The sequence below is a fragment of the Anolis sagrei genome, chromosome 4, assembly GCF_037176765.1.
Source record: "Anolis sagrei isolate rAnoSag1 chromosome 4, rAnoSag1.mat, whole genome shotgun sequence".
Classification (NCBI taxonomy): Eukaryota; Metazoa; Chordata; class Lepidosauria; order Squamata; family Dactyloidae; genus Anolis; species Anolis sagrei.
This window is the reverse complement of record NC_090024.1, coordinates 105,093,106-105,114,961: the sequence shown is the minus strand read 5'-3', so window position 1 is coordinate 105,114,961 and position 21,856 is coordinate 105,093,106. Positions and strand designations below refer to the sequence as shown.

General features: G+C 37.9%; 1 protein-coding gene across 1 annotated transcript in view; it reads right to left on the bottom strand.

The window, feature by feature from the left end:
* CTNNAL1 (catenin alpha like 1) overlaps nt 1-21,856 on the bottom strand; it is a 61,038-nt gene that overhangs the window by 9,806 nt on the left and 29,376 nt on the right. Inside the window, exons 2-11 of the mRNA XM_060774635.2 lie at nt 18,194-18,383; nt 15,459-15,646; nt 14,757-14,876; nt 12,008-12,097; nt 11,549-11,719; nt 10,804-11,004; nt 9,671-9,757; nt 8,576-8,734; nt 6,770-6,862; nt 5,842-5,992 (exon numbers count right to left, since the gene is read on the bottom strand). Coding sequence (XP_060630618.2) covers nt 5,842-5,992; nt 6,770-6,862; nt 8,576-8,734; nt 9,671-9,757; nt 10,804-11,004; nt 11,549-11,719; nt 12,008-12,097; nt 14,757-14,876; nt 15,459-15,646; nt 18,194-18,383 — 1,450 coding nt within the window. The remainder of the gene's footprint in view (nt 1-5,841; nt 5,993-6,769; nt 6,863-8,575; nt 8,735-9,670; nt 9,758-10,803; nt 11,005-11,548; nt 11,720-12,007; nt 12,098-14,756; nt 14,877-15,458; nt 15,647-18,193; nt 18,384-21,856) is intronic.

Below are 21,856 nucleotides of genomic sequence, written 5' to 3'. Positions count from 1 at the left end.
GAGGGACTGGCCGGAGATTCTCTTTCACTTGAACCCACAGATCTTATGTGTAGGTGTAAATAATGATTTACTCATTTCCCCCCTTCAAAACATGACTTCTCTTTCCTGCCCAGCAAATGTTTCCAACCCTGGCCACCATACAGTAGCAAACCATTCTGACTTTTTAACCAACCAAATTTTAGTGTATCAGATTTTAATCAAATGTTTGAGAAAAAGGAAAAGGAAGAAAAAGGTAATGTACTTCGAGATGGCCTAAATCCGATGTTATATTAATGTTTCAGAATAGGTTTTTGAGGTTTCAGAGTAAGAAGATTGTATAGAGAATCACCCACTTGATTTTGCTGGTGAAAATAATTCCACCATCAGAGCAGCTCTGATGGTGTGGTTTTGACTATGTTCCTGGACATAGTTACAACCACACTGGATACAATCACATCATTTTAGCTCAGTCTTCAGCCTCTGAAAATTGCCAGAACCCAAGTACTTCCACTGAAAATATAATACAACAACTGCACATAAAAATATTCCATATTCCACTCACTCATAAATTTAAAGTGGAAAGGACTCTGAATGGGCTGTGGAAAACCCAGAACATATGTCAAATGGAAAGAGAAAGAGTAAACCACAATTGGTTAAGACAGGAGATAGCTGAGAACATTCTGGGGGGTACATGGATGGGGGCGGTGCATTCCTGCTTTCTCCCATAAAGTAAAGAGAACACAAATTAAGTTTGAGCCAAACTGTTGATTGTAAAAATACACTTCATTTATTAGAAAGTGTCCAGCACATTTGGGTTAGTCTTCATCCTTTAACCACCACCAAAAGCAAAGAATATTTGCCCCACAAATATTAAAAACATACCTTTCCCATCACATTTCAAATATCAAACCCAAAATTTGTAAAGTGGCATTTTAAAAAAGTACATTACTGTAAAAAATATAATGTTTGTAAATCAAGTGGCAAACTGTAGGAAACTAGCCCACAAATGAATGAATTTGGGGGTTCTGGATAATGGATCATATCTCCTCATGTTTCTAGTTTTGCACCAAATTCTTTTATGAATGCCAAGTCATCAATTTACTCTAATATAAACTGTCAAAATATAGCCAATTGATTTAGAAGGCTGCTCCCTCCCACATTCTCCTTAAGGGATACATTTACTGTTTCAAATGCACAAAACATCAAAAGAATTTAGGTGCATAGAATACATACATTTCCTAAGTTTATATAGAATACATAGAAAACATTTCATTGACAATGTTATACAATATAGTTTAAAGTGCAACGCATAGCTCCCAAAATGGAGAGGTGTGCTTTGGATTTGAATTCCAATTTAAAAGAAATTTAGGGAAATATTAAATATTTATTCCACTTTTTGCATCTGGGGCAATGTATATCTCAGATAAGATAAACAAATGCCTATGCTAAATATAGAAACTGTGTTTGCCACAGCAATGCAGTGGGCATTTCCCATGCTCCTTAACCCATGGGGAAATATGGTAGCGAAATACTGTCTGATCACAGTCTCTGTGTTTACTGTATACTAAAGTACATACAACTAACATTCCTAGTTTGGGTCCTGTTCTAGATGTGTTAACCTAGAATTAACAGGATTTATTCTGGAATAAGCTTTCTCTCCCAATATTGGTAGTACTCTCTCTGAGAACCAGCTCCTAATATTTACTGTGGGAAACATATACAGTATTGGCCTGTGGACAATTGTTTCTTTGAATTGAAAATCATTTTATTGTCGAAGGCTTTCATGGCTGGAATCACTAGGTTCTTGTGGGTTTTTTCGGGCTATAGAGCCATGTTCTAGAGGCATTTCTCCTGACGTTTCGCCTGCATCTATGGCAAGCATCCTCAGAGAAGCATCCTCACTACCTCTGAGGATGCTTGCCATAGATGCAGGCGAAACGTCAGGAGGAATGCCTCTAGGACATGGCTCTATAGCCCGAAAAAACCCACAAGAACCTAGTGAAAATCATTTATTCTAAAAACACAAATCAAAATAAGTTCCCCTTTTGTTACTGTTGCTTCAGTTTTCTCAGATCTCTCATCTTAGGCCAATCAAACAAAAACAAGGTCCAAATAGAAGAAAGGAGAAACTCTTTGCCAAATATGCTTGCTGTGCTTTTAAAGGTAATTCAGCAATACCAAGGAGGAGAGAAAAGCATAGATAGGATAGAAATACATTTCCCTTATATTGTTTCCAAAGAGCACTTATTCATATATCTCAAACCTACTTTCCCATTTACATATAATTTTTGTCTTATAAATGTGTATTAGATCAAGAGTCCACAATAGGAGAAGCAGAAAAACAATACAGATTTAAGTAGGAAAGGGAGAATTTCTCCCATTTTAACAGCTACAGATACAATGACAAATGGCTGACTTTCTATTGAATACACAAGCAAGGCTAGATAACATCCGGTTCTCCTTTAAAACCAAGTGCCTGGCAGGATATAATCTTTCTTTCAATTTGAGCATGATTAATCATTTGGCCAAGGATGCTACCAATATCTTTTTTTGAAGATGGAACTCCAGTGCCTTTAACTGTTTGCATCTAAAATTGAGAAATTTGGTAGCTGCTGTTCAATCCTCCAGTGTCACCAAAGCAAAGAAATTGCAGTGGCTGAAATTCTTCTACTCGTCTCTTAAGAACACAAAAGCTCTACCCTGATGCTTCTATACAATAATACAAAACAGATGCATACCATCTGATTGCATTCTGATGCAGTTTTCTGTCTAATCCAGGCATGGGCAAAGTTTGGCCCTCCAGGTGTTTTGGACTCCAACTCCCAGAATTCCTAACAGCCTCAGTCCCTTTCCTTTTCCCCCTCAGCCGCTGAGAGGGGAAAGGAAAGGGACTGAGGCTATTAGGAATGCTGGGAGTTGGAGTCCAAAACACCTGGAGGGCCAAACTTTGCCCATGCCTAGTCTAATCCTAAAAAAGGTAAAGGTAAAGATTTTCCCCTGACATTAAGTCCAGTCGTGTTCAACTCTGGGGTGTGGTGCTCATCTCCATTTCTCAGCCGAAGAGCTAGCGTTGTCTGTAGACACCTCCAAGGTCATGTGGCCGGCATGACTGCATGGAGCACCGTTACCTTCCCGCCGAAGCATGTTTTTGAACTGCTAGGTTGGCAGAAGCTGGGGCTGACAGCGGAAGCTCACGCCACTCCCTGGATTCGAACCTGCGACCTTTCGGACAACAAGCTCAGCCCTTTAACCCACTGCACCACTGGGGGCTCCTACTTTTAGGTCTAATCCTACTTTTGATTTTTTAAAACTCTCTTCTGCATGTTTATTGTTGCCTTGTTTCACTCACACACAGAGATAATTTTTTTAAAAGTTGTAAAACCATCTAGGAACTATATGTGAAAAATGGATCACAGATACAAGCTAGCTGGCAATCATTCTAAGGAAATATGTGATAGCAGAATCTCATATCTGTTTAACACCCATGAAAGAGAAGGGACTACATATTTTTAAATCACGGTCCATTTCTCACACTATAGGACTCCCAAATGCCATACAGTGGACTGGACACAGGTCCTCCGAAAGGCAATGCAGTATGAATAGGGAGCACACCAGGTTTGATGTAGCCTCCCTTTTGGCACATAGCAGTATCTGATTTTGTCAAACCTAACTTCTTTTTTTTGCCCTGAGTGAACGTTTTCAGTAAAAGACACAATTGAATAAATACATCAGAGACGTTACATTTTTATAACATGAAGAATGGCACAATTCGACGAGAAAGTTTCTTCCATAAAACCTGAAAACCCAAAGAGAAACTCTTCTCAAGAAAATTAAATTATGCTTAGAAAGGAGGTATAAAGACAAATACCACTACAGTGCCTTGGGCAAGAACATTAAAGAGACAAACAGGCACTTTTACAGTTTCTTTTCTACATGCTATACAAATACCAGGTGACTTACCAACCACAGAAAATAGGCCAAAAGTTGTGTAGAGTCATCAGAGAGATCCCATCCAAGCAGAAAGGAGAGCAGTTTAAAAATCAAATAGCTACATTCACTACATTGTGAAGTGAGTAGAAAGAAAGCAGACAGTACAGAAATAAAGCGTGTTTCTTTTACAAGAATATTGGACAGTTCTGGACAGACTGAAAAAAGGCCTCTTTATAACTCCCTCACAAAAATATTTCAACTGCTTTGTATTGCTATTAAGTCTCTGAAGTTAATTTATTGCTGCACTGCCATGAAAAGCAAGGTTTATACAATTGCTTCATTGTATTATAATAAAACTCTGTTCCTCTAGAATAGTGGATTCCAAATTACAATGTCCCGGGGCTCCTTAGATGCCTATCAGAGCTCCCCAGTGTAGGACAAGCTGTTCTCAAAGCTTTCCCTGCGGTTTGCATGTGCCTACTGCTAGGCATGAATTTCCCCACCCTACCCAAGCATCCTATGGCAAAGTGCGGGAGTGCCAGTGCTGACAAAGGGACATTCCTCAAATCAAAGGAGACAGAACTCTTTGAGGTATACAGAGCTCAAAAACCACTTCTCAGTCAGCATTATCTATGGGAATAGTTAGGCAAAGATTAAATTTATTATTTTATTTATTGCACTTAGGTAAAGGTTTTCCCCTGACATTAAGTCCAGTAGCGTCGGACTCTGGGGGTTGGTGCTCATTTCCATTTCTAAGCCAAAGAGCTAGCGTTGTCCATAGACACCTCCAAGGTCATATGGCCAGCATGACTGCATGAGCCATTACCTTCCCGCCAGAGCAGTACCAATTGATCTATTCACATTTGCATGTTTTCGAAGTGCTTGGTTGGCAGAAGCTGGGGCTAACAGCAGGAGCTCACGCTGCTACCCCGATTTGAGCCTGCAACCTTTCGGTCAGCAAGTTCAGCAGGTCAGCTCAGTGCTTTAACCCACTGTGCCACCAGGGGCACTTATATACCGCTTTTCTCACCCCTAGGGGGACTCAAAGCGTTTCCCAAAATAATCAATGGCAAAATTCAATGCCTTACATGTATAAAACAACATATATCAAAACAACAATAGATTATTTTCTTTTTCAAGTAGAAAAAAATCTACTTTTTCAAGTGTTCCATGCCAGTCTCAGGGGGCTGCAGTAAAATTAAAATTACAAAAGACTTGCTCTCAGCATGCTATTCATAATCACATTGGAAAACAAAAGACTAGATGGATTCAGATTCATTATCAAAGCACTTAGGCACTGATTCGCACTTTATGTGGCATCATAGGTACACCAGTGTTTTCTGGGCTAACAACTGTAATGGAAACCTGCATGACTCTTTCAGCTAGGGGTGGGCAATTTAATTCATCTTGAGGACAGCACTCCCTCAGAGCTAATCTATTGCAGGATGGGGGCTGCATGTCAAGAGTGGGATGGATTGGGCCAAGAAACCAAATGTAGCCATACACATCTCCTTTTCCTCTCTCTACCATCTCTATGTCTCCTCATCTCCTCCCCATTTAGCATATTGCTCAGTTAGAAACTGATTACTTTTGCAGAAGCTTGAGCTAATCACTTGAAGAAGGCTTGTGAAATTAAGCTGTCTGCAAACTGACTATTCTTGTCAAACTGATATAGTTCAAACACCACTCTAAGGACATATGGTCTAGAGGGTCTTTCTGACATATGTCCCTTGTTTTTGGAGCTTGATGCCTGCCCTCCAAACTTATATACACATTTTAGTTGCACAAAATGGCTCCAAGTTGTCATTACAGATTTTAGGAAAGCAAATATTTTACATTACAACTACAGCACTCAGAAAATGCGTGTGTAGTAAACTGGTAGCTTGTATTTAAGAGCAGCAGGTTGCCTGTATCTCAGAACAGCCCTCTCACCTCGTCTTCCTTCAAACACATCGCTGATTTCTCTTAGGAGCAGGGACATATCGCTCAGCTGGGACTCCCAAGCCTCACAGAAGACATCCAGATTTTCTTTTGCAATCTTACTGGAAGGATGCAAAGTCAGAGTTTCGGCAGCAGAGATTATCTGAAGACAACAAGCGGATCTTGCTTTGTAACATGAAATTGCTAATCAACACCCATCCCCAGAGGCAAAGAACAAACAGTTCTCATTTGTATTTCTTTTAAAAAAAGAGCTAACATAGCATTTACTCAGCAAAGGCTTACAAACATTAAGGGATTTCACTGGAAGATTTTAAGCAAATTCATTCTGATCCAATTGCTTTGTTAAATTTGTAATTAAAAAAAGACAGTTCAATTATATTATTAAGTATAAGCAATATAATTCCCATTAGATTTCAAAAATTAGAAGAAATTTAGGTACCCCTAATTGTTGTTCCACCTGAACTGTTGCTGTGGAATACCAGTTACTAAAAATGATCCCATAACTAGGTTCCCCCCCCTCCCCCCGGGCAAAAGAAGTTTTATTATTAAGATGTTCATGAATCCAAAGCTTTCTAAGAAACACACAACACTCTTATTACTCCCAATCCTACTATATTTTTTGCATTGTTATGTGTTGATATATTTGCCAGTTTTGATGCATTTTGTTGAAGGAAAACCCATAAATTAGTGAAGGTTTCTACAATCATCATCAGGAGGGAAAGCTTTATTCACTCTATTGTTGTTGCTACCATTGTGCCAGAGAGGTTATCCATTTTATTACACCTTTTCTTTTTCTCTCTGAAGCATTTACACCTCTTCCTAGTTTTGCTAGTCCAAGTAAACATATATTTAAATTCCATAAGCACAAATATACAACAAAACTGTTTTTCAAGGTCAGAAAGGTGGAAACTACTCATACCTGAGGCCCAGTCACCTGAAATGTGTCTTCTGCATGTAGACAAGTAATTTCAAGAGGCTCTGTTCCAGAAACATGTCTCAGTAAATGACATATCTATGAAAGAAAGCAAAAAGACCAACTAACAATCATGAAACTCCCAAGAATGCAACGTAACATTATATTATGGATGGTAATGAAAGGTTTCAGAATTCAGAAAATCTAGGGTAAGATTTCAGCTCCACTAAACACTTAAAACCTGTGCACAGAGGGAGCTTAACTATTTTCCTAGTCATCATTTTAAACCTTTACTCCAATTTCTCTAATCCAGGGGTCCTCAAACTAAGGCCCAGGGGCCAGATACGGCCCTCCAAAGTATTTTACCTGGCCCTGAAGAATTAGGAAAGCAAATAAAGTGAAAGGCCTTCAGTATAGATTGTTGCTTGTTTTTATAGATCGGGGTCCTCAAACTAAGGCCCGAGGGCTGGATACGGCCCTCCAAGGTCATTTACCCGGCCCTCGCTCAGGGTCAACCTAAGTCTGAAATGACTTGAAAGCACACAACAAAAACAACTATTCTATCTCATCAGCCAAAAGCAGGCCCACACTTTCCATTGAAATGTTAATAAGTTTATATTTGTTAAAATTGTTCTTCATTTTAATTATAGTATTGTTTTAAAGTGGTTTTTGCACTACAAATAAGATATGTGTAGTGAGCATAGGAATTCATTCATGTTTCTTTCAAATTATAACCCGGCCCTCCAACAGTTTGAGGGACTGTGACCTGGCCCTCTGTTTTAAAAGTTTGAAGACCCCTGATCTAACAATTTCTTCTCAGCCTCCACAAAAAAGCCTGGAAAAAAAGGTTGAGGGAAGCACACTAAAGGTCACAAAGCCAAGATCAGAACATTCTCCACCAAGTATGTCCAATCCTCATTAGAGCTGTTTTGAGTAAGGGCCATAAGCATGCTTAACTTTGAAGTGAATTCAAAATGAATTTCTTCCTCAGTATATAAATTAGTCTGTCACAGTCAAAATAACATGGCTGTGCTGGCATTGTAAAGACTGACACATTTTACTCTAACCCAAATTTAGTATCTAGATAAAGTTGTTTCATCTTTCAGCTGTTGTCATATCTGAACCAATGATATCAAAAGTTTGCCAGAACCAGTTCCATTGTCATACATTTTCTGAAGACCAAAACAGATTCAGTTGGCAATGGTTCACTATACTACAGGCATACATTAGAATCCCAAAACTGGATAACCTAACAGTTCAGAAAATAGTTACCAATGCTACAAGTCTAGAAAGAGAAAGCCTGTATTAATGTTATTAGTACACATCTCAACAGAAGACAGTAGGAAAAGAGGAAGATCACATTCCAGTTGGATAGACTCAATCAAGGAAGCCATGTTCGTGGATCTGTAAGATCTGTGAAGGGCTGTTGATGATAAGGGGACTTGGAGATTTCTTATTCATAGAGTTATACATTTCCTTACAATAGTAGGTTATACACTTAAATAACCTGAAGGCATCAGAGCCTGACTACCTTGGAAGCTAAGCAGGGTGATGGTTAGTTAGTAATTGAATAGGAGACCACCAAGTAATATCAGGTGCAATAAGCTGTATTTTACAGGAAGTGAATGGCAAATCATCTCTGAATATTCCTTGTCTAAGAAAAGAAATTAGGAAATCCATGGGTCACCTGGTGATTTGAAAGCACATATATACAGCTCTAAATAAGCCAGTGACCCCGAGCTCTCATATTTTATAACAAAATTAAACTTCCATTTTCTAACAAACACATTAATGAACATGGCATGAACGTACTTCAATCAGTTGTTCTTTCTGTTCAGACAGCTTACAGCTATGTTCTGCAACAGCTTCTATGTTTCCTTCAGCACCACAGATTTTCAGTGCTTTCAGAATGAGGTGATCTGAATGATACTTTATCAGGTCTGCTGCGACAGAAGTTGCTACACTGTGGAGCTTCAGTAATGAGGGAGAGAGACACCACAAAACAGCAGGTTACTACATGGAGTGATCCATGGTGCACAAACACTTTTATGCAGAAAACATACACAAAAGTCCCTGGTGGCTTCCTCTTTAATCTACAAATAATCAGGAGCTGCATATAGTGAAAACAACAATAACAACAACAACAACAACAACAGTGAATTACTAAATTTTATGAACAATAGGCAAGGTTGAGGTATTACAGGAGTTGCCATCCTATAAAGTAAGCTTCCAAGCACTAGAATGCAATGTCCTGTTTCTTTCTTCTGTATGCAACACTGCCACCCTTTTCAAATTCCCCACAAAAAGGTTAAATATGGTATTTAACTGTAAAGCAGTGGTTCTCAACCTGTGTGTCCCCAGATGTTTTGGCCTTCAACTCCCAAAAATCTTAACAGCTGGTAAACTGGCTGGGATTTTTGGTGTTTTTGTTGGCAAAAACACCTGGGGACCCACAGGTTGACAACCATTGCTGTTAAATGATAAGCTTTGTTTGTGTTGTTCTCCCTTTTAGGTAAGCTCAAAGCTGTCCAGATGGTGCTCTAATAAACCTTCCCACCCATTTTAGATTTTATAATACATCAACACCAGCTGACCACAGAACACTTGCTGAGCCACAAAGCATATAAAGAAAAATACTGGGGATTCATGATAATGATAAGCCACAGTAAGCTGAATTCTGCAACAAAATGTAGCAACTTGTGTTCTTGCATGCTTATCATGCCCATGGCTTCCACTCGATAATCACTTCATAATAGCCTCTTGTGAAAAGTGGGTTTGAATGGCAGGTTCAATAGCTGAAATTACAGCTAAATGGTCACATCTCTACTGAGCCAAGTATTTTTTTTTCAACAAAAATTATATGGAAATGGTCAAAATGTACTATAGATCGTACTGAATTATACGTACTTCTCTGTGAAGCTCGTTCATACACTGACACGTTTTCAATATGGCTAATTCCAGATCTTCTGTGACATCCTTCTTTTTCTGACTTTGCTAAAAAGAAACAATTTCCCACCCCAAATATATTATTTCAGACAATGCAGTTGTCCAACCACATTTTAAAAAATACAAATGAGAATAAGAAGTGGTAATAGTGGTAGTGGTGGTAATCATCATCTCACAAGGATTATTGTGCACTGTCTGACTATAGAGAGAGTCAGCCATATTCCCATTGTCCCAGGCAACATGGAATGAGGGCTGCAGAAATCAAAGTGTGAATCTCAGAAAACTTCTCCATGGGGAACTTTTATATAAATACAATTTTAGAGCAGGATGAGCATGATGCATTTGACATTTACAGGACGAAATGTAGTAATTCAAGGGAAACAGCAATGCCTACTCAGAATCAACACTAGTGTAATAAATGACTCAATTTTAACATAACATGAATATAATTGTTTTAGTGTACAAGTGTTCCTCCACTTTTGTAGTACAGGACCTCAGCCGAAGTGGGGAAAAAAAACCCCAACAAATAAAAAACTGGAATTTATTTATCTGAGAATACATATCTCTACAAATCTCTATGTCCTCTGGTGCAATTCTATGATCAACAACTTCTGGAAGCTGATCACAGAGCCATATTGAAAGACACAGAGATAACATATTAATCAAATCCACACAAGTTAAAACTGAAATGGACAGGGCTGACTGCAAATATAACATAATACTTTTTAACTAACCTTCCTGGAGAAACACTTTTAGAGAAACAAACTACACTGTGAGCTTTTACCAAGTGTCAATGTGATGCTAAACAAGCCACAGACAGAACAGCTGCAATAACTGCCTTCAGTACCATCTTCAACAGAAAGATGTGAGATAATTGCAGTAAATAACCATACAATATTTTCGTTTAGCTGTTCTTTCTGCAAGAAAAAACAATCCGCCAGCATGACTAATATGCTGCTCTATCCACAACATACCAGAATTCTTGGTTGTGACTTTTAAACATGTGCTTTATGTTCCATACAAATTGATCTTGAAGCATATTTCCTTAAATTGGTGAACCAATCAGAAATACTAGGGGAAAAAATTAATCTTACAGCATACATCCATGCTGACACCAACTGCTCCATTTCCATCTTTGCTTGCTTAGCCAGCTCCAAGATGCGTTCCCTGTTCTCATGGCTAGTGTAAGCCGAATCTGTAAAATCTTCTGTATGTTCAAGGACAACACGCAGCAATGCCCAAAGGTTCTCCTTTGATAGATGATAAATGTTCTCTCGCAAACCCTCAACTTTATTCTGAAAAGGGAAGGTGGTAATCATAAACAAAAAAAATGTAGAAAAGCCTAATACTGTATACTAGGGACTCATACAACACTGTGGCTAAGTAACTGAGCTATGAATTATAGCTCCACACATCATACAAACACACCTGGCTGCCCAATTTCTTTTAAGCTAGAACATGTAACCTTTTCTTGATGAACCTAAAGGGGGAATCCATGGTTTGCATATTGATTATTAACCTCTCATCAAATATCCTCATATTAGTTTGCACAATTCCCCTTTCTCTTCTTATATTCACAATTTGGAGGACCCCAACATGCTGATTGCAAATGCATTTTGCTGATTTATCCACATACAAAACAACATAGTGTACTGAACTGTATATTTTTGAAGTGGAGGGGGTAGTAAGTAAGCTGCACTGAAAAGAACACTATAAAACTATTACAAACATATTTGAAAGCCATGTTGTCCTTCAAACCATGTGAACAGATTTTCATTTTTTTTCCTTATACGTTTTGTGATTTCATAATTTACTCAAGAACTAAACAAAATTCCTCACCTTGAATTCTTTGATGCCAGTATAGATGCTCACTGGCCCTGGTTCATTCTCTCCAATGAGTCGAGCGTCTGTTACAATCTCTATTACCTGCTCCAGAGCTAGTCTCATTCTGTGGAACACGGCTCCTTTGTTTACACGTGCAGATTCACAGTCAGGATGCCTTAAACAGGTCTAGAAAAAGAAAAAAAATTAGTAAATGTTACCAAGATAGCTCTGTGCAGTCTCCCAAGATTAATCCTTATATACAATATACGCTACTACAAGCAAAATAGTGAAGGTTGATTCTCAGTCCTGTCATAGTCAACCATGGTGTTTGTCAATATTTAAGCACTGCTTTTTAGAAAGCCCTCCATCTTCCCTGTATGATGTTCCCATTGCTTCTGTCAATTTCTTCTCTATAAGTTGCTGGAATAAAGGAGCTCAAGAGAGAAATTCTCATTAAAAAGTGAAACAAGTTACCTTGGAAGCTGTGAGAAGCATCATTGTACATTTCTCAAGAATTGTCCTAGCAGCTGCCATCTTAGCCTTTTTCTTTTCATCTTTTAGATCCTACCGAAAGAAAACAAAGTTATTGGAAGTCAGTAATTATAGCATTTAGCATTATTGATGTGGCAAGTTGGATACATGTTCCAGAAGATATAAGAGCACCATTGAAAAGGAAGACCAAAGACTCACAGTCTGGAAGTACCTAGCTGGTAGATTCCTGCCTACATCTAATGAATTTGCAATCCAGTGTTGGGAGGAGTCATGCAATATAGACTCCCATATCATTGTTTGTTCAAGACATGAACACAAAAGACAGGACACAACTAAAGTACAAAGCTTAAGGCAAGAGCACAATTATTTTAAGACAATTTGGGTACCTGCACGGGTCATTTTAGTTCCTATGAACCTATCACAGACTGCACCATCCCATTTCAATCACAATGAGAAATTACTTCCAGTTGCGGGTTCCAGGTTTTTCAAGGTGGGAGTTTCAGAGAGTTATGGAATATCAAGATAATCTGGGGGTGATGGGTTTCATGCATCTTTTAACCTTTCTAAAACTGGGTTGTGTGAAGGTCTGGGATGGGGCTGGCTAAACCTAGTGAGTACAATGCAACCTATAGGCTGCACCTTCACCAGCCTACCAACTTAACTTTATGCTAACACTGCTTAATCAGAGTCCTGCTTGAGCTGCAAACCATCTAACCAAGGTGCTACTCAGAACAGCAAACAATATATGTAAATGGACAAATCAAGCCATTAGCTATAACTTTTGTCTCCCTGTGTTATTCCACCACTTCAGGATGTGAACCTATTATAGCAATTTATTTGACAAAAATTGTAAGCTAGGCTTCTCACCTAGTAATATGACTCCAGCAGTTGATGTGTAGGAGAAACAACAAATACTATAAGATTATCAATGAATCTACAAAAACAAGCAGCAATCTATACTAAAGACCTTTCACTTTATTTGCTTTCCTAATTCTTTAGGTTTTACATTCTTATTTATAGTCCTTTTCCACCCTAAGATAGTGAGTTTTAGTCACTACCACACAAATACTTAACAAAATACAGAAAGACAGAAAGGGATCTAAAACTAACACACTTCCCAAATAAGTACCAGTTCTAATCTACTTGCATGTCAGGAAATCTACTTTTAAAATCAAGGGGAAACAGTTTTTTAGCTATTTTCTCTAACACAGGGAAATCATTTCTCCAATTTTAATAATTTTGCATGAAATATAAGAGCAGTAGTGAATCCTATATTAGAGCAGAAGAGACTTTCCTTCTCGCCTATGACTTTAAATCTATTATTTTCAAAATTCATCCAGATGCTAGCCACATATGCAGTCTCCCGGTGCACAACAGATGTTTCATACCCATGTTACTTTTTTCTTATTGTTAGTGACAAAACTGGAGGCCATGCACAATTATGTTAAGCAGTAAGAAGAAAATAAGGAACAATGCCTCTGAAAACCTTCAGATTTCTCGTCAAAGAAAACAGAAACCATAAAATCACCTTGATAGTTCATTCTCTATGATATCTGGAAAGCTAAATACATTTTCAAAGTATGCAATTTCAATTCAAACAATCAATGTAAGATCTTGGATCCAGGATTGCCACTGGGGACACAGATGGTATCAGTGGTGCACATATTTTTTGTCAATGTCAGATTGACAGACCAACCGCAGTCCTATTTCTATTCAGAGGATTGCTTAGGTAGCTACAGCTACTTACCTTTTCCTTCTTTATGTTTGCCTAGTTATATAGTTTTAAACATATAATTTCCATTATATTTTATTATGTTTTGGTATTCAGTTGTTTAGAAATATGTTTTAATCTGTGTATTTTAAGTGATTAAGAAATAAAATTATTATTATTAATTTATTATTATTATTATTGTATTAGTATTACTGTTATTATTATTTAAGTTTGTTTTCTTAAAGTGGACAGAGAGTTATAGCAGAAATGTAATAAATAATAAATACATGTAAGACCAAACTAACTAGTAAACTAATATTCTTCACTTTAGTCACAGCTCCTCGTCTACAAAAGCCATCAATATTACACCAATCCTCCACTATTTACTATCCATATTTCTTCCTTCAGAAGGGAAATGTGATAATTGTAAATAGTACAATAGACACCCCTCCCCAAATGTCCATGGGACTCATATCCACAGTTTCATTTCCTGCTTTCAATAAAATATGTCATTTTTGAGGTTCTCCAGCAGGACTTCATGTTGTTCTTGCACTGGGAAGTTCTTCATTTCAATAGGTTTTACTATTCTGCAAAGTCTAGGAATGCATTCCCTTTGGGACCTGGGGGCCATATAATATTAGGCTACTGGAGAAATACACAAAGGCTACTGGAGAAATCAGCTCCTTATTACTATAGGTATTCTATATCACTGAGAATTTAACTAGAAGGCATGAATGGAAATATCATGTTCAATGGCAATTGTTTTACAAAAATGTCCAGAATTCCCTAACACTTGAACTCAATAGAAGTGACTTTTTCCAGCTCTGCTTACAATAGCCAATTTTTTAATTTATGCAAATAATTCTAAAACAAAAGAAAGCAAAAGTGAGTTCTGAAGACAGAAAAAATGCAGACAGATGTTCTTTCCAGACAAAGGCAGGTTTAAGAGGAACACAATATTTTCATTACTCTAGTACATTTTTGAAGCACAGGATTCATATTTTTTTTCTGAATACTTACATTTTGTCGATCTCCAGTTAGATGAGCAAATTCTACCATTTCATTTCCAAACTGACTGAATATTTGCACAAACTCCTGAAAACTAATCACTTTTTCTAGCCGCTCCATGGTTAAAAGGACCTGTCAAACATAATTTTAAAAACCACCAGTGATAAACCTATACTATTGCTGAACAAAACAAGATTAAGATTTCCTCTTAGAAATTGAGGTAAGCTCTACATATTTAGTCCTAATTATATATTATACAACAAATACCCATTTCACTTTCATCAAATTTGTTTCTCCAACTTTGTTCTAGTAATGGTTAACTCAGACAAAGTTCAGTACTCCCAAGTTTCACTGAATTCGATACAAAATTTAAGCATATCATTCATATTTCTTTTTATTTATTCCATTCTTTCTCTTAGCATTTGACTCCAAAACAGCTTACAATATAGGTTAAAATACAGTACAGCTAAAAACGTAACAGTCAAGAAGTTTGTAAAACTCATTAAATAAACAACCCAACTAAAAAATAAAAACACATTCATTTAAACAGTTAGGTAATCAAGTCCCATTGCTATCAATGATGCTGCCGAAAGTTTAAATTTAGCTGCATGACACACATACAATACTATTAGAACAGCACAACATTCTCATTCTCACTCAAGTGATTCAGACAGGTAACAATGTATTGCCAGTATTAATAAAAACAATGCATACCTTGTTTCTAGAATTTATAATCTGCTTAACAACTATTCTGTCAGCCAGTACCAGTACTTTTGTCACTGAAGAAAGGAGCAATCTTGCAGCCTTAACCACATCGGTTTTGTCTGTAAAAATAGTTATCTGGCCATCGGATTCTGGATGATCCAAAGCTGCTATGTCGGTAAGCTGTGCAATGGTTTCCCCTACAAATAAAAGGAAACACGTCATAGAATCAGAGAATCATAGAATCATAGAATCAAAGAGTTGGAAGAGACCTCATGGGCCATCCAGTCCAACCCCCTGCCAAGAAGCAGGAATATTGCATTCAAATCACCCCTGACAGATGGCCATCCAGCCTCTGTTTAAAAGCTTCCAAAGAAGGAGCCTCCACCACCCTCCGGGGCAGAGAGTTCCACTGCTGAACGGCTCTCACAGTCAGGAAGTTCTTCCTCATGTTCAGATGGAATCTCCTCTCTTGTAGTTTGAAGCCATTGTTCCGCGTCCTAGTCTCCAGGGAAGCAGAAAACAAGCTTGCTCCCTCCTCCCTGTGGCTTCCTCTCACATATTTATACATGGTTATCATATCCCCTCTCAGCCTTCTCTTCTTCAGGTTAAACATGCCCAGCTCCTTAAGCTGCTCCTCATAGGGCTTGTTCTCCAGACCTTTTATCATTTTAGTCGCTCTCCTCTGGACACATTCCAGCTTGTCAATATCTCTCTTGAATTGTGGTGCCCAGAATTGGACACAATATTCCAGGTGTGGTCTAACCAAAGCAGAATAGAGGGGTAGCATTACTTCCCTAGCTCTAGACACTATACTCCGATTGAAGAAGGCCAAAATCCCATTGGCTTTTTTTGCTGCCACATCACATTGTTGGCTCATGTTTAACTTGTTGTCCACGAGGACTCCAAGATCTTTTTCACACGTACTGCTCTCGAGCCAGGCATCCCCCATTCTGTATCTTTGCATTTCGTTTTTCCTGCCAAAGTGGAGTATCTTGCATTTGTCACTGTTGAACTTCATTTTGTTAGTTTTGGCCCATCTCTCTAATCTGTCAAGATCGTTTAGAGAGATGGGCCAAAACTAACAAAATGAAGTTCAACAGTGACAAATGCACGTCAGTTAAACCTACTTCAGAGCTGTTCCTAACACCATGGGCAAAGTTACTTTTTGGGCTTTAATTATAAGAATTCTCCCACCAGCATGACCATTGGGAGCTTTAGTCCAAAAAGTAACTTTTCCAGCCCCTGAGGAATATTGAGAATTGGATGCTGGCTTCACTGGATGATGACTGAATGTGACAAAAGGGTAGGGAGACTAACCTATGAGTTGTCATTCACGCAGTTAGGAAATGTTAGATGGTGGATTCAATGATATTACAGAGCAGACATGAGTTGTTTATTTATTTTAAAACACAATCAGTATTAATCATGGGAGCTCAAAGTGGCTAACAATATAAATCACAGAAATAGCCATTAAGAACACCAGTACAATTCAAAACAGTGCCCATTTTGTTTTACTTCACTTGCTTCAAACTTCGGCAGGTCAAGCATCTATTGCATTGATCATGCCCTGGACCTCTGCCCTAAAGGACACAATTGGACTCACCAGGAAGGAGGGTTTTTTTTCTCTCAAATGCTTCCAAAGCAAACATTTTTATGAGTTTGGCCTGCTGACTAGCTAATTGGGACCATCTTGGTTGCTATGATGTCTTTGATCCATTGCTTTGTTTTGCAGACTCCTGCACTTTGTGTACACTCTCTTCCTGTAATCCTGGCCTTGTCCAATTATGTCATCTTGACAAATAAAATAGCCACAACTTTCCAGTTTAGGGCCATCTGGTGGCACAGCTGCTGAACTTGCTGACCGAAAAGTTGGCGGTTTGAATCAGGGATCGGGGTGAGCTCCCACTGTTAGCCCCAGCTGCCAATCTAGGAGCTCGAAAACCTGTGAATGTGAGTAGATCAATAGGTACCACTCTGGCAGGAAGGTAACAGTGCTCCATGAAGTCATGCCAGCCACATGACCTTGGAGGTGTCTACGGACAACGCCGGCTCTTTGGCTTAGAAATGGAGATGAGCACCAACCCCCAGAGTGGGACACAAGTAGACTCAATGTCAGGGGAAACCTTTATCTACCTTTCCAGTTGGCCCTGAGCTATAGTTAGCTAGAAAATCTTTAATCTCCCTACATTTGAGGGCTCTAGATTTAACCATCCAGTGTTATTCCATGCTGCAATTCAAAAGGAAGTGGTCTGTGTCTACAGACTTTTGTTGTGTCTTTCAAATGTTCAACACTGCCATATAGCAGAGAAAGCACCCCCACCCCCACCCCCAAAAGCAAAATTTGAGAATCTTAAGTTTAGACAACCGGTAACCTAAACATTTTTACCTCGTGCCAAAGATTTTAATAATGATTACATCACACTGTTGAGAAGTGTGGTCACCTCACAATTTATCTGTGTTAATGCTTCATTTTACTTAGAATAATCAGCAGCAGGAATTAGTATGATTTCAGCAAAACAGAAGGCATTCTATATAGACGAATTCCCTGTGGGATGATATAGGCACTGCTCCAAACACTAAAAAGATTTAAATTACAATTATCTATTGGAGACAAAATCATTACTAAATTATTGTATCTATCAGGTCTCAAACTATCTTGAAGAGCTAAAGGCAGGCAGCATTTTCTGGGATGCTCACAACAGAGATAAAGGCAAGCCATTTGTGTTCTCTAAACATCCACCTACCAGCTTGCTTTGCTTCAGTGCAGGCAATCTTCATTTCCTCTTTCAGCTCTTGGTTCTCATTGGCTATGGCTTCGCCCACCATAACAAATCTTCCAACAGCCAAATTAACCGCTTGACCCACTTGCTGGACTGCTCTCAAAGTCTTGTCTGACCGTTTTGGCTTATCTTTGTGGTTAATGAGAGTGGTTATCTGAAAAACAAAAGTGAATGGCACTTAAAACTATATATTAATATACACTGTTTTAGCATGACATGTATCCAAAACAGATGGATGATTGTAAACCATACTTGAAAAGGGAACTATAATATGAAAGCTAAACTTGTCTGATGAAGATTCTGTTGGACGACAACTCCTAGAGGCATGAACAATAGTAATGAAAGTAAGGCATTGCAATTCAAGCATATCTGTATGGTCGCACAATTCCTATCCTTGTCTCCCAGCATATCCAGACTAATTGAAGTCCCAAATTCTGTCCTCTTCTTTCTGATTATATGGCTTAAAATAAACCAACCTAAGGACTAACAGAAAATATCATGGGATGAATACAATGTGTATGGATCTAAAAAATAAAATGGGCAGGATCTACACTACCATATAATCAAAATAGATAATCTGGATTTTATATGGCAGTGTAGATGAGGCCTGGGAAGAACCCAAACAAAATCTGGATCTTTCTGATTTTTTAAAATCAGTTTGGAAATGTCCTTGAATAAATACGTTAAGCCTTTCAATATGACACAGGGCTGCTACGATAGATTAAGATTCAATGTATACACTTCCAAATAAGTTATCGTCTATGCAATGCAGTAGTAGGTTTATTATCTGTCTTCTATATCACAAAAACAATGAAGACAAGCATGGATGGATAGCATGCAGACCTCAAATGAATTTCAAAAACCTCCACAAGCAATCAGTCAAGAAGTGGGGAGTGTTGGAGGGAAAAGGAGATGACATAAAGAGAAGGGCCGGTTCTAAGGACTTTTGCCATTGGATGAGCTCATCACCAGTTTTAGCCCTTAGTCAACCTGCAAGTGTGTGAACTAGTCTTAACATAGCCGTTCTTCAAGTATTACAGTTATGTACTTTTGATAAAAATGAAAGACAGCAATTAGGAAGTTTTATCTCCTGAAAATAATACTTGAGGTTTAACAAGGTCACATTCACACTACACAGTTATAGTACTTTGCCTACACTTCTACTGACCTGGTTTACTGCCTTACAAGATAGAAATTCTTTCCTAAGCATCTACCCTATTATTATAGCAAGGTACAACAAAATGATTCAGTCCTCCTGGGTTTACTATAACTTTAGCTTCATTAATGGTTAAAATAGTGAAATAAATTGGAGAGGTGACTCCAAATCATTCCCACTGCAATTTGTGACAGTAGTTAGCTATGTGAAGATAGTACTTCTGGTCTGAAGCACACAGGCATGTTTTAAGGATATTAAAAATAGAATACAGGTATACATTTCTACAGTCCCCTTAGCATGCACTCCAAGTTTCAAGTGTCTACACTGAATATAAAATCCAGATTATCTGCTTTGAACTGTATTACATGGCAGTATAGACTCATATAACTCAGTTCAAAGCAGAAAATGTGAATTATCTGCTTTGATAATCTGGATTATATGTCAGTGTAGAATGGTGGGATCTAAATTAAACTAAAAACAAAAGAAGTATAAAATGGATCATACAAGAATGACAATGGTTTACCACCTCAGTAAAAAGGGCATGCAAGGCCACACTCAAGATTGGAGAATATCCCCTGCAAGACTTTGACTCCCATTGTTCTTGTTGTTTGCCAAATGTATCTTTCCTGCTCAAATATTTATCTTGCAAGCAGATAAAAATTTTATGTGGCAAACCCTGATTCTAGGTAAAATGCTTTAATCTGCCCAATCTATTTTTGTTTTAAGTGGCTGTTTTCTTTCTTACGTGATAATGTTTTGGACTAAATCCAAAAGCTAATCCCAATCTGATTAGACAAATTGAACAAATGAGGTTTACATACCTGTTGATTTGTGATTCAGTAATTGATTCAATGGGCATACTTTAGTTGAGATAAGCAATTGGATTTAAGCTTTTGTCTTTCATTGTCAGCCAAGGACTAAATACCCTAAAGGCATGAAATCCCTTCTGATGTCGAAATTAAGCACTGTCAGCCCTGGTTAGTACCATCTATGACTACAAGGTGGGGTATATTTCAGAAGAAGGAACTGGTAAAACCACCTCTATGTATTCTTTGCCCAAGAAAATAATAATAATAATAATAATTATTATTATTATTATTATTGATTGATTGATTGATTTATTCCACCCTATCTTCCCAAGGGGACTCAGGGAAATTTATTTATTTATATTCTGCCCTATCTCCCCAAGAGGACTCCCCAAAGGGACCCTATGAAATTCATGAGTCACCATAAATTGACAGCCAACTTGAAGACACATAAATATACACTTACACACTTTAATTGTAATCAAACACTATGGACAATACAACTGTTTTGGAAAGCTAGGTCTTTGTCTTTCTGAAAAAAACAAATTAATAAATTGCCCCTCCCCAATTTAAAAGACCTAATAATCCCAAGATTTAAAACAACAACAGATCTTGTTTAGACCAGTACTTAAGATGGCACATTTTCTTGTGCACCAACTAAATTTCATGTTAAGAAATTTTCCTGGAGCCATGAATAGCACAAGCAATAAAGGTGTGTTTGTTTTTCACTGAACTGCAAGTGCACAAACTTGCATCTATTTAACACTGGATCACTGCATTTAGTTTAATCATAATGGTCATCTACTTCTTTGAACTGGAATTCCTTTTTATGTCTTGATCCTCCTTCCAGGCTCATGCACTCCAGTTAGTCTGAAGCAACTAAGCAGTTCTTGAAAGGATACTTGGCTCTAGAGATGCCATCAGTTTCAGATCTCAAAAATCCCCCTTCCCCTCAAAAAGAAAGAAATAGGGAAAATATTCACAAAGAAACAAATAAATGTGCACTCCTGAAACCGCTGTTTAGTGATGTTTTTACTTTTCTATATTTATTTCTCCTGATGTGTACAGAAAATGGAGAAAGGGGTATAGCAACTTGTGTTAGATCATCCTAAGGTTCTGTTCTGTCCAGCACTTTCATCTCCAATGCAAGTAGACAGAAATATTCCCTGCACTGTTTCTTGCTCCAAGTAATTGGAAATGACAGTACACATCCACTGAATATGTAATTTGCATTTAAACTTTCACAGTTGATAGACCTAGCCTCCATAAATATATCTAGTAATCTAAATTCAATCTAAACTATAGGCAATTGCTATTTCTTGTGGCAGTATTATCAAATTTTAGCCAGGAATCCTATTAAGATCTTGGCCTTTTTTTGTACATTTTCTCATTAAGGTGACATCTGTTTGAACATGAGTACAAATGCTCCTTTCTAAATAAATAAATAAAGAGTAGATATTACTTCCTGAAAATCAAGGCTTCTCTTCCCTAACCCCAAATTTCTCACATACGTTTTTGTCACTTTTCAGTCCCGTGACTGAACACATGTATCAACTGTTCATGCAAAGGTCTGAAAAAAGCAAAGATTTTTTATTATGAACCTCATCCCTCCCAATATTCAAAATACGCACGTGCAGTTCTGTGAACAGTGTCTGAAGAATCCAA